Source organism: Oncorhynchus tshawytscha, linkage group LG01, assembly GCF_018296145.1.
Source record: "Oncorhynchus tshawytscha isolate Ot180627B linkage group LG01, Otsh_v2.0, whole genome shotgun sequence".
NCBI lineage: Eukaryota > Metazoa > Chordata > Actinopteri > Salmoniformes > Salmonidae > Oncorhynchus > Oncorhynchus tshawytscha.
This window is the reverse complement of record NC_056429.1, coordinates 93,962,731-93,980,096: the sequence shown is the minus strand read 5'-3', so window position 1 is coordinate 93,980,096 and position 17,366 is coordinate 93,962,731. Positions and strand designations below refer to the sequence as shown.

General features: G+C 43.5%; 1 protein-coding gene across 7 annotated transcripts in view; it reads left to right on the top strand.

The window, feature by feature from the left end:
- LOC112260173 (neurexin-1a) overlaps positions 1 to 17,366 on the top strand; it is a 495,882-nt gene that overhangs the window by 363,041 nt on the left and 115,475 nt on the right. For 4 of the 7 annotated variants that reach the window (XM_042327447.1, XM_042327443.1, XM_024435100.1 and 1 more), the window contains 2 exons: positions 9,283 to 9,372; positions 10,895 to 11,217. In XM_042327447.1, coding sequence (XP_042183381.1) covers positions 9,283 to 9,372; positions 10,895 to 11,217 — 413 coding nt within the window. The remainder of the gene's footprint in view (positions 1 to 9,282; positions 9,373 to 10,894; positions 11,218 to 17,366) is intronic. The other 3 variants (XM_042327452.1, XM_024435108.1, XM_024435126.2) reach the window with 1 other exon arrangement.

The window sequence follows — 17,366 nt, the reverse complement described above, 5'->3', positions numbered from 1 at the left end:
TTCACCGTTCCGCTCCACTTCTCCGTTCCGCTCCTCTCCTCCATTCCGCTTCAGTCCTCATTCCTCTCCAGTCCTCTGTTCCTCTCCTCCTTTCCGCTCCACTCCTTTGTTCCACTCCTTTCCTCCTTTCTGCTCCTCCCCTCCATTCCACTCCTCTCCTCAGTTCCACTCCTTTCCTCCTTTCTGCTCCTCTCCTCCGTTCCGCTCCACTCCTCTGTTCCACTCCTTTCCTGCTTTCTGCTCCTCCCCTCCGTTCCACTCCTCTCCTCAGTTCCACTCCACTCCTCTGTTTCACTCCTCTCCTCTGTTCCACTCCTCTCCTCCGTTACACTCTTCTCGTCAGTTCCACTCCACTCCTCCGTTACACTCTTCTCCTCAGTTCCACTCCTCTCCTCCGTTCCACTCCTCTCCTCAGTTCCACTCCACTTCTCTGTTTCACTCCTCTCCTCCGTTACACTCTTCTCCTCAGTTCCACTCCTCTCCTCAGTTCCACTCTTCTCGTCAGTTCCACTCCACTCCTCTGTTTCACTCCTCTCCTCAGTTCCACTCCTCTCCTCAGTTCCACTCCTCTCCTCCATTCCACTCCTCTCCTCAGTTCCACTCCTCTCCTCCATTCCACTCCTCTCCTCTCCTCTCAGCTCAATGCAGCACTCTGCCTGACCGCTGTACTGATCGCTCCTCTCGTCTGTTCCACTCCTCTCCTCTGCTCCGCTCATGTTCTCCGATTCGCTGCTCTCTTCTCAGAAAACAGGCACCTGACAGTAAATGGGTGGAAAAGGTGGTCCATCCAACCAACAGCCTGTCACTGTGGTCCAACCAACAAGCATCCTGTCACTGTGGTCCAACCAACCAGTATCATGTCACTGTGGTCCAACCAACCAGCATCATGTAACTGTGGTCCAACCAACCAGCATCCGGTCACCATGGTCCAACCAACCAGCATCCTGTCACTGTGGTCCAACCAACCAGTATTCTGTCACATTGGTCCAACCAAGCAACAGCCTGTCACTGTTGTCCTACCAACCAGCATCCTGTCACTGTGGTCCAACCAACCAACAGCCTGTCACTGTGGTCCAACCAACCAGCATCATGTAACTGTGGTCCAACCAACCAGGATCCGGTCACCGTGGTCCAACCAACCAGCATCCTGTCACTGTGGTCCAACCAACCAGCATCCTGTCACTGTGGTCCAACCAACCAGTATTCTGTCACATTGGTCCAACCAAGCAACAGCCTGTCACTGTGGTCCTACCAACCAGCATCCTGTCACTGTGGTCCAACCAACCAACCAACAGCCTGTCACTGTGGTCCAACCAACCAGCATCATGTAACTGTGGTCCAACCAACCAGGATCCGGTCACCGTGGTCCAACCAACCAGCATCCTGTCACTGTGGTCCAACCAACCAGCATCATGTCACTGTGGTCCAACCAACCAGCATCCTGTCACTGTGGTCCAACCAACCAGCATCATGTCACTGTGGTCCAACCAACCAACAGCCTGTCACTGTGGTCCAACCAACCAGCATCATGTCACTGTGGTCCAACCAACCAGCATCCTGTCACTGTGGTCCAACCAACCAGTATTCTGTCACATTGGTCCAACCAAGCAACAGCCTGTCACTGTGGTCCAACCAACCAGCATCATGTAACTGTGGTCCAACCAACCAGGATCCGGTCACCGTGGTCCAACCAACCAGCATCCTGTCACTGTGGTCCAACCAACCAGCATCATGTCACTGTGGTCCTATCAACCAACAGCCTGTCACTGTGGTCCAACCAACTACCAGCCTGTCACTGTGGTCCAACCAACTACCAGCTTGTCACTGTGGTAAAACCAACCAACAGCCTGTCACTGTGGTCCAACCAACTACCAGCCTGTCACTGTGGTCCAGCCAACCAGTGTCCTGTCACTGTGGTAAAACCAACCAACAGCCTGTCACTGTGGTCCAACCAACTACCAGCTTGTCACTGTGGTCCAACCAACTACCAGCTTGTCACTGTGGTCCACCCATCCAACAACCTGCCACTGTGGTCCAACCAACTACCAGCCTGTCACTGTGGTCCAACCAACTACCAGCCTGTCACTGTGGTCCAACCAACAACCTGCCACTGTCATATAGAAGGGACGAAGGTCCACCAACAACCACACTCTCCCTCTGAACTGGCTAAGACCCAATATCAATACTACTGTAGTAATCCACTTTGAATATAATACCCAATATTTTGCTTCCTCCTGTGGTACAATATACTGTAAGTAGTCTTGGCTTGTGTGAGCCGGAACGGATCATAGGAGCAGGAGCATATGTTCTGTTTCTGTACAAGTACACCCCTGGCCAGGATGCTTGGGTATGACTCACCATGAGTCGAACTCCCATCCTTCCAATCTACTGGCCTCTCATTCACCTCCCTGTCACAAGTACAGACTGTCAGTAGCTTATTCTGCCAAACACACTGTCAGAAGCCTACTCACCCACCTTACCAGAGCCTCCTCGACTCTCCAGTGGTGCCCTCACCAGTTGCTGTGTAGACATTAGATACAGGGGTAGATACTTGTTGTCTGTATCTCCTATATGGCCTGATCTCCTAATTCAGAATGACAGTTCACTATCTTACCTTTCACCACCAGACTTTCCTGCATCCTCCATGTGATTTGTAGACAGGGAAGATACAGGACAGGGAGGGGAGAGCAGGGTTCACATGCCATACCCTACCCCTGTCTACTTGATCCCTTAACTCCAACTGACATGATAAGAAGAATCCTTTGCAAGGCCCCTCCATGTCCCCATCTCATCCTGTTGAGTCAGACTCAGTTCCTGTAAGATCTGCTTTGAGTCATGAGCTCTGAGTCTGACCTCCTTCAACCCCTGCAACCCTGCTACTATCCATCCCACTCCATGCCTCTCTCTCTCTCTCGCTGTCTAACTCTCTTTTTCTTTCTCTATCTGTCTCTCTTTGTCTCTCTCTCCTATGGACTACTCTTTCTCCCTCCCTCTCTCTCTTTCTTTCTTTCTCTCTCTCTTCCATGGACTACACTTTCTCTCTCTATCGCTCTCTCTCCCTCTCTCTCTCTCTCTGTCTCTCTCTCTCTCTCTCTCTCTCTTCCCATCCCCATCCCTTCTCCAATAATTGATGCTGTTCATTCTTGCTCCACACTCCACACCAAATGACTGTTAGTCCCCTGAACCCTTACCTGCCCACACAGAATTAATGTTCTGATGTGACAAAACATTGTCAATCTGCCGGAAGAATGGAGCGAGTCAGAATTCAATCTCAGAAAAAGACAATGGCCGCTGGTGAGAACAAGGGGAGAATGCACTCAGTGGCAACGATCACTGTAGTGAAAGTCCTCTTTTCTCTTTCTGTAGATGTGATTGGTCTTGAGAAAGAATGTTTCCCAAATAGAACACTATTCCTCACATAGTTCACTACTGTTGACATTGTCAAGTGTAGTGCACAATATAGGGAATAGGGGGCTATTTGGCAGTGATGTAAAGTACTTAAGAAAAAATGTGTTTCCTCTACTGGATCGGTGGGTCCCCCGTGGGACGGTTGAGCTAATGTAGGCTAATGCGATTAGCGTGAGGTTGTAAACAACAAGAAAATCTCCCAGGACATAGACATATCTGATATTGGCAGAAAGCTTAGATTCTTGTTAATCTAACTGCACTGTCCAATTTACAATAGATATTACAGTGAAACAATACCATGCTATTGTTAGAGGATAGTGCACAGTTATGAACTTGACAAGTAATTAATAAACCAATTTCAGTGCCTTCATCCCCCTTGGCATTTTTCCTATTTAGTTCCATTACAACCTGTAATTTAAATGAATTTTTATTTTTGTGTAATGGACATTCAGAAAATAGTCCAAATTGGTGAAGTGAAATTAAGAAAATTAAAAACTGACAAGTGGTGCATGCATATGTATTCACCCCCTTTGCTTTGAAGCCCCTAAATAAGGTCTGGTGCAACCAATTACCTTCAGAAGTCACATAATCAGTTACATTGCACACAGGTGGACTTTATTTAAGTGTCACATGATCTCAGTATATATACACCTATTCCGAAAGGCCCCAGAGTCTGCAACACCACTAAGCAAGGGGCACCACCAAGTAAGCGGCACCATGAAGACCAATGAGCTCTCCAAACAGGGCAGGGACAAAGTTGTGGAGAAGTACATTTAAGGGTTGGGTTATAAAAACATATCTGAAATGGTGCACCGACATCCCACGGAGCACCATTAAATCAATTTTTTTTAAATGGAAAGAATATGGCACCACAACAAACCTGCCAAGAGAGGACCGCCCACCAAAACTCATGGACCAGGCAAGGAGGGCATTAATCAGAGGCAACAAAGAGACTCAAGATAACCCTGAAGGAGCTGCAAAGCTCCACAGCGAAGATTGGACTATCTGTCCATAGGACCAATTTAAGCCGCAAACTCCACAGAGCTGTGCTTTAATGGAAGAGTGGCCAGAGAAAAGACATTGCTTGATGAAAAAAATAAGCAAACACATTTGGTGTTTGCCAAAAGCCATGTGGGAGACTCCCCAAACATATAGAAGAAGATACTCTGATCAGATGAGACAAAAATGTTGCTTTTTGGCCATCAAAGAAAATGCTATGTCTAGCACAAACCCAACACCTGTCATCACCCCGAGAAAACCATCCCCACAGTGAAACGTGGTGGTGGCTGCATCGTGCTCTGGGCATGTTTTTCATCGGCAGGGACTGGGAAACAGGTTAGAATTGAAGGAATGATGGATGGCTCTAAATACAGGAACATTTAAATGTAAATGTCTTGGTCAAAGCCCAGACCTCAATCCAATTGACAATCTGTGCTATGACTTAAAGATTGCAGTACACCAGCGGAACCCATCCAACTTGAAGGAGCTGGAGCAGTTTTGCCTTGAAGAATGGGAAAAATCCCAGTGGCTAAATATACCAAGCTTACAAAGACATACCCCAGGAGACTTGCAGCTGTAATTGTTGCAAAATGTGGCTTTGCAAAATATTGACATTGGGTGGGGGGGGGGGGTGAATAGTTATTCACACTCAAGTTTTCAGTTTTTTTGTCTTATTTCTTGTTTGTTTCACAATAAAACATATTTTGCACCTTCAAAGTGGTAGGCGTGTTGTATAAATCATATGATACAATCCCCCCCAAATATATTTTCATTAGAGGTTGTAGGGAAACAAGACAAATGCTAAGAGGGTGAATACTTTCGCAAGTAAGCGTAGGCACATTTGGGCAGTCTTGATACAACATTTTGATCAGAAATACAATGGTTAATTGGATCAGTCTAAAACGTTTCACATACACTGCTTCCATCTAGTGGCCATCATCTAAATTGCGCCTTGGCTGAAATAATACATTTTGCCCTTTCTTTTTCATTTCAAAGACGATGGGACAAAAAAATGCAAAAAAGCACATGTTATTTTTCTTTGCATTATCTTTTGCCAGATCTAATGTGTTATATTCTTCTACATTCATTTCACATTTTCACAAACTTCAATGTGTTTCCTTTCAAGTGGTATCAATAATATGCATATCCTTGCATCAGGTCCTGAGCTACAGTCAGTTAGATTTGGGTATGTCATTTTGAGCAAAAAATGTTAAAAAAGGGGTTGATCCTTTAGAGTTTTTTTGGGGGGGTGACTACACTTTACTATTTATGTTTTTGACAACTTTTACTTTTACTCCACTACATTCCTAAAGAAAAGAAAGTACTTTTTACTCTTTACATTTTCCCTGACACCAAAAGTACTCCTTAAATTTGGAATGCTTAGCAGGACAGGAAAATTGTCTAATTCACGCAGTTATCAAGAGAACATCCCTGGTCATCCCTACTGCCTCTGATCTGGCAGACTCACTAAACACAAATGCTTCATTTGTGAATTGTGTCTGTGTTGAACTGTGCCCCTGGCTATCCGTGAATTTAAAAAAACAAGAAAATCGTGTTGTCTGGTTTGCCTAATATAATACATTTTAAATTATTTATTATTTTAGTTTTTGATAATTGAAGTACATTTAAAACCAAATACCATTAGACTTTTACTCAAGTAGTATTCTACTGGGTGACTTACTTTTACTTCAGTCCTTTTCTTTTAAGGTATCTTTACTTTTTCTCAAGTATGACAATTGACTACTTTTTCCACCACTGCTATTTGGTATACATCCAAAAGGTGATGCAGAGTTTGGTCTCATCAACCCCAAGAGTTCACCACTCTTGCCTCTATCACAAGCTCCTTCTATTCCTCTCAATTATTGTTTGGTTCAGTTTAATCTCTCTATCTGTTTCTCACAGTTTCTGTTTTTAAGTTTATATTTATCCACCCACAAGCCACACTGCTTTTGACATCTACATCTACAGTTAAACTCAAAGCAATTAAGGAGATTATTGTTGTTATCAATCTCATTTGCATGTACGTCTACCGGGAATGAAAGGATGAGAGTGATGATATCCTTTTCATTGTCATTACCCTGACTCCTTAGTGTAGCCATTGCCAAAGCCTTCAGCGTCATTACCCTGACTCTTACTGTATCCATTGTTAAAGCCTTCAGAGTCACTACCCTGACTCTTAGTGTAGCCATGGTCAAAGCCTTCAGTGTCACTACCCTGACTCTTACTGTATCCATTGTCAAAGCCTTCAGAGTCACTACCCTGACTCTTAGTGTTTCTATTGCCAAAGCCGTCAGCGTCATTACCCTGACTCTTAGTGTTTCTATTGTCAAAGCCTTCATCGTCATTACCCTGACTCTTAGTGTTTCTATTGTCAAAGCCTTCAGGGCCATTACCCTGACTCTTAGTATTTCTATTGTCAAAGCCTTCAGTGTCACTACCCTGACTCTTAGTGTAGCCATGGTCAAAGCCTTCAGTGTCACTACCCTGACTCTTAGTGTAGCCATGGTCAAAGCCTTCAGTGTCACTACCCTGACTCTTACTGTATCCATTGTCAAAGCCTTCAGAGTCACTACCCTGACTCTTAGTGTTTCTATTGTCAAAGCCATCAGCGTCATTACCCTGACTCTTAGTGTTTCTATTGTCAAAGCCTTCATCGTCATTACCCTGACTCTTAGTGTTTCTGTTGTCAAAGCCTTCATCGTCACTACCCTGACTCTTAGTGTTTCTATTGTCAAAGCCATCAGCGTCATTACCCTGACTCTTAGTGTTTCTATTGTCAAAGCCTTCATCGTCATTACCCTGACTCTTAGTATTTCTATTGTCAAAGCCTTCAGTGTCACTACCCTGACTCTTAGTGTAGCCATGGTCAAAGCCTTCAGTGTCACTACCCTGACTCTTAGTGTTTCTATTGTCAAAGCCATCAGCATCATTACCCTGACTCTTAGTGTTTCTATTGTCAAAGCCTTCATCGTCACTACCCTGACTCTTAGTGTAGCCATGGTCAAAGCCTTCAACATCATTACCCTGACTCTTAGTGTTTCTATTGTCAAAGCCATCAGCGTCATTACCCTGACTCTTAGTGTTTCTATTGTCAAAGCCTTCATCGTCATTACCCTGACTCTTAGTGTTTCTATTGTCAAAGCCTTCAGGGCCATTACCCTGACTCTTAGTGTAGCCATGGTCAAAGCCTTCAGTGCCACTACCCTGACTTGTAGTGTAGCCATGGTCAAAGCCTTCAACATCATTACCCTGACTCTTAGTGTTTCTATTGTCAAAGCCATCAGCGTCATTACCCTGACTCTTAGTGTTTCTGTTGTCAAAGCCGTCAGCGTCATTGCCCTGACTCTTAGTGTTTCTATTGTCAAAGCCTTCAGCGTCATTACCTTGACTTTTAGTGTTTCTATTGTCAAAGCACTCAGCGTCATTACCCTGACTCTTAGTGTTTCTGTTGTCAAAGCCGTCAGCGTCATTACCCTGACTCTTAGTGTTTCTATTGTCAAAGCCTTCAGGGCCATTACCCTGACTCTTAGTATTTCTATTGTCAAAGCCTTCAGTGTCACTACTCTGACTCTTAGTGTAGCCATGGTCAAAGCCTTCAGTGTCACTACCCTGACTCTTAGTGTAGCCATGGTCAAAGCCTTCAGTGTCACTACCCTGACTCTTAGTGTTTCTATTGTCAAAGCCTTCATCATCATTACCCTGACTCTTAGTGTTTCTATTGTCAAAGCCGTCAGCGTCATTACCCTGACTCTTAGTGTTTCTATTGTCAAAGCCGTCAGCGTCATTACCCTGACTCTTAGTGTTTCTATTGTCAAAGCCGTCATTACCCTGACTCTTAGTGTTTCATTGTCACCCTGACTCTTAGTGTTTCTATTGTCAAAGCCTTCAGCGTCATTACCCTGACTCTTAGTGTTTCTATTGTCAAAGCCGTCAGCGTCATTACCCTGACTCTTAGTGTTTCTGTTGTCAAAGCCTTCAGCGTCATTACCCTGACTCTTAGTGTTTCTATTGTCAAAGCCTTCAGTGTCACTACCCTGACTCTTAGTGTTTCTATATTCAAAGCCTTCAGTGTCACTACCCTGACTCTTAGTGATTCTTTTGTCAAAGCCTTCAGTGTCACTACCCTGACTCTTAGTGTTTCTTTTGTCAAAGCCTTCAGTGTCACTACCCTGACTCTTAGTGTTTCTGTTGTCAAAGCCTTCGGTGTCACTACCCTGACTCTTAGTGTCAAAGCCTTCACTGCTATTGGAATAGTGTTCCAGTATGTGTGCACCTATTTTGACACCTACATATGTTGTTTCTTTGATTTTTGAAATGCCTATGTTGATTGATGATGTGTTGTTAGCTTGTCACCTGGTTATTAGTCAACTTGTTTAAATGGGGATGGGATGTGCTATATATGTATGTACTTTGTTATGTACTCTAAACCATAAACTGTGTGCAAAAGGTTGAATGTTTTTCACAAACAATAAATTCTGGGAATGTATAACTAGCTAAAATGTCTGCCAAAAAGAAAGCAAGAAAAAGAAATGTGTTTTGGAAATCATTTTGGCAAGACTTATGTTATGAAAATGTTTAAATTTGTGATTTGGTTTTGGTTTATACATTAACATAACTCTATTAACCTAGTTGTAACTTCAGCGAGCTAATTCTCAATTAATATAGGAATAATTGGTTGGCTAAAATAAAAATTAAATGATTTGAGTAAGTGAAGTTGGGTCGATGAAATGTTGTAGGTAACTTTTTGTTTATTTTAAACGTCTAAAACGTATTAAAAACTTTGTGGCAGTTGTTATAGCTCAAGAATTAAGTATTGACATTTAACCTTTGACTTTACAGACTTTAACCACTGAAATGTCTCTTTAAACTTTAAAGGCAACAATGATAACGAACGCCTGGCGATTGCTAGACAGCGAATCCCATATCGACTTGGTCGAGTAGTTGACGAATGGCTACTCGACAAAGGTAAAAACATTGATTAAAACTTCAAATTAAAATAATTTGATCATAACCCAGTAATACTTTTTGTAACCAATAAACCTTAAAAAAATTAATGTTCAGTAAAACTTCAATAAAACTAAATAAATTAAAAATAGTTAAATGTAGCTAGCTAGTAACATTGCACACTTTCTTTTTAGAGATGTCAGCTTCAGGTTAAAGGGACTGTAAACATAAATCTAACTATTTCCTGAAGTAATATCAACACTGTTAAAATGTATATAAATTATTATAACATTGTTGTCATTTGATACCTAAATGATCAACTAAAAAAGGTCCAGTTAAATTACATTCAGTTGACATTTGTAGTGTTGTATTTTATACACATATATACATGTATGTGGTTGTTTATAATGGATCATACTGATTCAACTGCAATACATTTAAATGATAAATAGAGTGCAATATTAATTGGCATAAAGAAAGTGAGTCCCTTTAACAGATATTGTAAATATGTATAGGGAATGAATATCAAGGCAATGTATCATAAAACTCTAATGTTTGAGTGCATGCCTTTCTGTATGTTTCTAGAAACCAAGTTGTGTCTCCCACCATGATTATTTGTCATTTTGATGTGTTCTGTTTCAGTTTTCATGTTCCCTTTTATTTTACTGTCAGCAATGACACTTTTGTTATGTCCCTCATATTACAAAACTCAGTTTACATTTTAAGTTGCATTCACTTCTTGCTAAAAGGCGGTCTTGGGATGATGATAAAAGTCAAATTAATAATTGTACCTTTGGGAAAACATTTGAAACGTATGTTAAATATAGTTTTAACTTTAGAAATGTATGCTAAATATAGTAATGAAACTCAACTTCTATACATACTATAACTATGAATGATGTTTTTTATTATCATAATGAAACTTAAAACTTCTATATAATCATACAGTTTTTTAAAGTGGTGAGTGTTTTCAAAGAAATTCAAGTGTCAAGCTATTCAAAGAGGATAATTGGAGCCTGTAAAATGACACATCTGTCAACTCTATTTTCTCCACAGGCAATTTCCCACAGACAAACTGTCCCTTTTTAAATTCCATCACATATAAAAACTCACACTTCTAATATTTTCCTATTATTTCAAGGAATAAATAAATTGCAGTTTAGCTCAATGCTGTCAAGTAATACTAGATTTACACACCTACCCTCAGTTAAATTGACTCGATTGTCCTTTTAGCAAAGCTGCAGTACATTGATTTACCACAACTTTTTGCTTTATTATTTCTCCCTTTGAGTCTGTGTGGTTCCATCCCATCATTCTAACCGCAATAAATTACTATGAGAGGCTTGCCTCTAGCAATGGGTAATTTATCGCAACTCATTAGCCAACTGGGCAAATAATCTGTGTTCCTATGCGCAATTATTTTTCATCACGCTTTATTTTTTATTTCTGTTTTGACTACAAGTAGGGAGTTAGTGGTGGCAGAGTCCGTCCACGTTCCATCCAACATACATTCTTGTATATATGTAATATTGTTTTCCCACAGGTCGGCAGCTCACTATCTTCAACAGCCAGACCACCATACAGATAGGTGGCTGGGACAGGGACAGGAGTCGCTCGTTTCAGGGCCAGCTCTCAGGCCTCTACTATAACGGGCTGAAGGTGTTCAACATGGCCACTGAAGGAGATCCTAACATCCGCATCCAGGGGAGCGTGAGACTGGTGGGAGAGTCGCCCTCTTCCATCACGCCACAGTCCAGTGCCAACACGGGCAACCGGTCGGAGACGTCCACCTCCATTATGGAGATCACCACGACGACGGCATCCAGTAGGAAAGTGAAGCAGACGACGCCACGGGAACCTCATCAGGTAGGAGAACTCAGAACTTAAGATAAGATATACTTTAGCATTATTATTTACGAGACATTTGTCTTCTGCTTTGTCTCACCAATATACAGTACTTATACACACAAAACACATTGGGTTGGAGAGGCTGGGCTGGAGCAGAGGACTGCATAGGGCAGGGCCCAAACCTTCTGGTCTTCTTATTCTCTGTACAGCCAGGTCTAAAATGTTTCATCTGTCTAAAGGGTGCCAATAATTAAGACCTGACATTATGTGTTCTTGTTATGTGTCTTATCCTGGTCTGAGATCTGTCTGTGAGCCTGGTCTAAGATCTGTCTGTGAGCCTGGTCTGAGATCTGTCTGTGAGCCTGGTCTGAGATCTGTCTGTGAGCCTGGTCTGGGATCTGTCTGTGAGCCTGGTCTGGGATCTGTCTGTGAGCCTGATCTGGGATCTGTCTGTGAGCCTGATTTGGGATCTGTCTGTGAGCCTGGTCTGGGATCTGTCTGTGAGCCTGGTCTGAGATCTGTCTGTGAGCCTGTTCTGAGATACTGTATGTCTGTGCTGTATATCTTGGTCTATGAGCCTGGTCTGAGATCTGTTTGTGAGCCTGATTTGGGATCTGTCTGTGAGCCTGATCTGGGATCTGTCTGTGAGCCTGATCTGGGATCTGTCTGTGAGCCTGGTCTGAGATCTGTCTGTGAGCCTGGTCTGAGATCTGTCTGTGAGCCTGGTCTGGGATCTGTCTGTGAGCCTGGTCTGAGATCTGTCTGTGAGCCTGGTCTGAGATCTGTCTGTGAGCCTGGTCTGAGATCTGTCTGTGAGCCTGGTCTGAGATCTGTCTGTGAGCCTGATCTGGGATCTGTCTGTGAGCCTGATCTGGGATCTGTCTGTGAGCCTGATCTGGGATCTGTCTGTGAGCCTGGTCTGGGATCTGTCTGTGAGCCTGGTCTGAGATACTGTATGTCTGTGCTGTATATCTTGGTCTATGAGCCTGGTCTGAGATCTGTTTGTGTTGTATATCCTGGTCTGTGAGCCTGGTCTGAGATCTGTCTGTGATGTATAGCCAACTCCTATGTTTGTTAACATGACAAAGACCAAGAAAAGCACAATTTATTTATTTAACCTTAAACTAGGCAAGCCAGTTAAGAACAATTTATTATTTCCAATGATGGCCTACCAAAAGGCAAAAGGAATCTTTCGGGGACGGAGGCTGGACAAAACACACATCACAACAAGAGAGACAACACAACACTACATAAAGATAGACCTAAGACAAGAACATAGCATGGCAGCAACACATGACAACAAAGCATGGTATCAACACAACATGACAACAACATGGTAGCAACACAACATGGCAGCAGCACAACATGGTAGCAGCACTAAACAGGGTATAAAGATTATTGGGCACAGACAACACAAAGGGCAAGAAGGTAGAGACAACAATATATCACGCAAAGCAGCCACAACTGTCAGTAAAAGTGTCCATGATTGGGTCTTTGAATGAAGAGATTGAGATTAAACTGTCCAGTTTGGACTCTTTTTTTACTCTTTTTGTGGTTGTATGTTTTCCTTTTTCAATGATGAAAATATCTCGTTATGACCTCAAGCCATTTGAAAAGTCTATGCATGTACACTATATAAATAAAAGCATGTAGACACCCCTTCAAATATGTGGCTTCTGCTCTTTCAGCCACACCCATTGCTGACAGGTGTATAAAATCGAGCACACCACCATGCAGTCTCCATAGACAAACATTGGTAGGAGAATGGCCTTACTGAAGAGCTCAGTGACTTTCAATGTGGCACCTTCATAGGATGCCACCTTTCCAACAAGTCAGTTTGTCAAATTTCTGCCCTGCAAGAGCTGGCCCAGTATTGTGAAGTGAAATGTCTAGTAGCAACAAAGGCACAGCCGGGAAGTTGTGAGGCCACACATGCTCACAGAACAGGACCGCCGAGAACTGAAGTGCGTAGTGGGTAAAAATGGTCTGTCCTGGTTTGCGACACTCACTACCGAGTTCCAAACTGACTCTGGAAGCAACGTCCGCACAAGAGTCAGCACAAGAACTCGGGAGCTTCATGAAATGGGTTTCCATGGCCGAGCAGCCACACACAAGCCTAATGCCTCGATCAAACCTAAAGCGTCATTGCGCAAAATGGCACGCAGCATCATCTGGATATGTGTGCAACAAAAGTTTAAAATTCTCCTTCTGCTACCATTTGTCAAGCCGTCTAGACATACAGTTTGACACATACATTCGATAAATCCAACATATGCACCGCAGAGAAAGCATTGCAACTGCCTCTGCAATGCAATTCTGCAAGAAAAACGCAGTGTTCCATTGGAAACTAATGTACTTCTGGTGCACCAAAAAGCAATTATCCTGTTGATGTGTCAAGGCACATGATCACCATGTGCAATGCCAAGAGTTGGCTGGAGTGGTGTAAAGCTCACCGCCACTGGACTCTGGAGCAGTGGAAACGCGTTCTCTGGAGTGATGAATCACGCTTCACCATCTGGCAGTCCGACGGACGAATCTGGGTTTGGCGAATGACAGGAAAATGCTATCTGCCCCAATACATAGTGCCAACTTGTCACGCCCTAACCTGAGTATTCTTTGTTTTCTTTATTGTTTTGGTTAGGTCAGGGTATGACATGGGTGATGTATGTGCTTGGCCCCTTCGTTCCATTAAAGGGAAATAGTAACACTGCAGTATACAACAACATTCTGGATGATTCTGTGCAAAAGTGTGTGGCAAAAGTTTGGGGAAGGTCCTTTCCTGTTTCAGCATGACAATGCCCCCGTGCACAAAGCAAGGTCCATGCAGAAATGGTTTGTCGAGATCGGTCTGGAAGAACTTGACTGGCCTGCACAGAACCCTGACCTCCACCTCATCAAACACCTTTTGGATGAATTGGAATGCCGACTGTGAGCCAGATCTAATTGTCCAACCTCACTAATACTCTTGTGGCTGAATGGAACCAAGCCCCAACAGCAATGTTCCAGCATCTCGTGGAAAGCCTTCCCCGAAGAGTAGAGGCTGTTATAGCAGCAAAGGGGGACCAAATCCATATTAATGCCCACAAATTTGGAATGAGATGTTCGACAAGCAGGTGTCCACATACGTTTGGTCATGTAGTGTATTTGACATACAGTGCATTATACTGTATGTAACCCAACAACACAATATGTTCTCATAACTGTCCAAATATTATGAGTTTTCTGGTGTTAGCTGTTCAATAACCAAGGGTGAAACATGTCTTCCACCACCAGCCTAACGTAAAATCACTGTTAATGCAATGTCTGCTATGACACTGCTAGACATATGTAATGGCTGATTTCCTCCTCTTCATCTGAAGAGAAGTAAGGATCGGACCAAGATGCGGCGTGGTTCGTGTTCATGACGATTTTAATAAGACAAGCACTGAACACTAATGAAATACAAAAACAATAAACAAATACGTGAAAATACCAAACCGAAACAGTACCGTGTGGCCACAAACACGGAAACAAACACCCACAAACCAACAGTGAAACCCAGGCTACCTAAGTATGATTCTCAATCAGAGACAACTAACGACACCGGCCTCTGATTGAGAACCATTGAGAACCACTAGGCCGAACACAGAAATAGAAAAACATAGGAACACAAAACATAGACTGCCCACACCCTGACCATACTAAATAAAAACAAAACAAAGGAAAGTAACGGTCAGAACGTGACAATATGCTGAAATCAAGTGTGACATATTACATCTAGAAGCATGACTGATAATACACTGTAGGCCTATTAATACTCTCTCCATCTGGAGACACAGACATGTGAAGTATGGTATATAATTCATTGTTGTGTAAATGAACACATGCAGGTACATTTTTATAATCCAATGTAAGAATGGATTAAAATTATTTGTCCTGATTGTTATGTATGTTTGTTTTCTTGTCATCTAAAGAAATGTTCTTTGAAAAATGAAGCTTATTGCTTCTGATTGACTCTAACAGTTCTATTGGAAGCTGGATTCCGTGCAGACATACAGACTAGACAGTATGACCAGGAATCATTTAGGTCACTGTGTATAGGGAAAGATGGGGTGACTGGCTCCTACGTCTCTAAAGTTCCTTTTGTGTGTGTCTGGCCAAGGAGAGACACCACTATGTGGCCCCCTGAAGTGCTGTTGTAGTGAAGAAATACACATGATGCTGCATAGGGCGTTTTCTGCCTCCATGCTCATAGGGCACAGCGTTTTCTGCCTCCATGCTCATAGGGCACAGCGTTTTCTGCCTCCATGCTCATAGGGCACAGCGTTTTCTGCCTCCATGCTCATAGGGCACAGCATTTTCTGCCTCCATGTTCATAGGGCACAGCGTTTTCTGCCTCCATGCTCATAGGGCACAGCGTTTTCTGCCTCCATGTTCATAGGGCACAGCGTTTTCTGCCTTTTTTAAATTTATTTTTATTTCACCTTTATTTAACCAGGTAGGCCAGTTGAGAACAAGTTCTCATTTGCAACTGCGACCTGGCCAAGATAAAGCATAGCAGTGTGAGCAGACAACACAGAGTTACACATGGAATAAACAATTAACAAGTCAATAACACAGTAGAAAACAAAGGGGGGAGTCTATATACAATGTGTGCAAAAGGCATGAGGAGGTAGGCGAATAATTACAATTTTGCAGATTAACACTGGAGTGATAAATGATCAGATGGTCATGTACAGATAGAGATATTGGTGTGCAAAAGAGCAAGTAAATAAATAAAAACAGTATGGGGATGAGGTAGGTGAAAATGGGTGGGCTATTTACCAATAGACTATGTACAGCAGCAGCGATCGGTTAGCTGCTCAGATAGCTGATGTTTGAAGTTGGTGAGGGAGATAAAAGTCTCCAACTTCAGCGATTTTTGCAATTCGTTCCAGTCACAGGCAGCAGAGTACTGGAACGAAAGGCGGCCAAATGAGGTGTTGGCTTTAGGGATGATCAGTGAGATACACCTGCTGGAGCGCGTGCTACGGATGGGTGTTGCCATCGTGACCAGTGAACTGAGATAAGGCGGAGCTTTACCTAGCATGGATTTGTAGATGACCTGGAGCCAGTGGGTCTGGCGACGAATATGTAACGAGGGCCAGCCGAACAGAGCATACAGGTCGCAGTGGTGGGTGGTATAAGGTGCTTTAGTGACAAAACGGATGGCACTGTGATAGACTGCATCCAGTTTGCTGAGTAGAGTGTTGGAAGCCATTTTGTAGATGACATCGCCGAAGTCGAGGATCGGAAGGATAGTCAGTTTTACTAGGGTAAGCTTGGCGGCGTGAGTGAAGGAGGCTTTGTTGCGGAATAGAAAGCCGACTCTTGATTTGATTTTCGATTGGAGATGTTTGATATGAGTCTGGAAGGAGAGTTTGCAGTCTAGCCAGACACCTAGGTACTTATAGATGTCCACATATTCAAGGTCGGAACCATCCAGGGTGGTGATGCTAGTCGGGCATGCGGGTGCAGGCAGCGATCGGTTGAAAAGCATGCATTTGGTTTTACTAGCGTTTAAGAGCAGTTGGAGGCCACGGAAGGAGTGTTGTATGGCATTGAAGCTTGTTTGGAGGTTAGATAGCACAGTGTCCAATGACGGGCCGAAAGTATATAGAATGGTGTCGTCTGCGTAGAGGTGGATCAGGGAATCGCCCGCAGCAAGAGCAACGTCATTGATATCTACAGAGAAAAGAGTCGGCCCGAGAATTGAACCCTGTGGCACCCCCATGGAGACTGCCAGAGGACCGGACAGCATGCCCTCCGATTTGACACACTGAACTCTGTCTGCAAAGTAATTGGTGAACCAGGCAAGGCAGTCATCCGAAAAACCGAGGCTACTGAGTCTGTCGATAAGAATATGGTGATTGACAGAGTCGAAAGCCTTGGCAAGGTCAATGAAGACGGCTGCACAGTACTGTCTTTTATCGATGGCGGTTATGATATCGTTTAGTACCTTGAGTGTTGCTGAGGTGCACCCGTGACCGGCTCGGAAACCAGATTGCACAGCGGAGAAGGTACGGTGGGATTCGAGATGGTCAGTGACCTGTTTGTTGACTTGGCTTTCGAAGACCTTAGATAGGCAGGGCAGGATGGATATAGGTCTGTAACAGTTTGGGTCCAGGGTGTCTCCCCCTTTGAAGAGG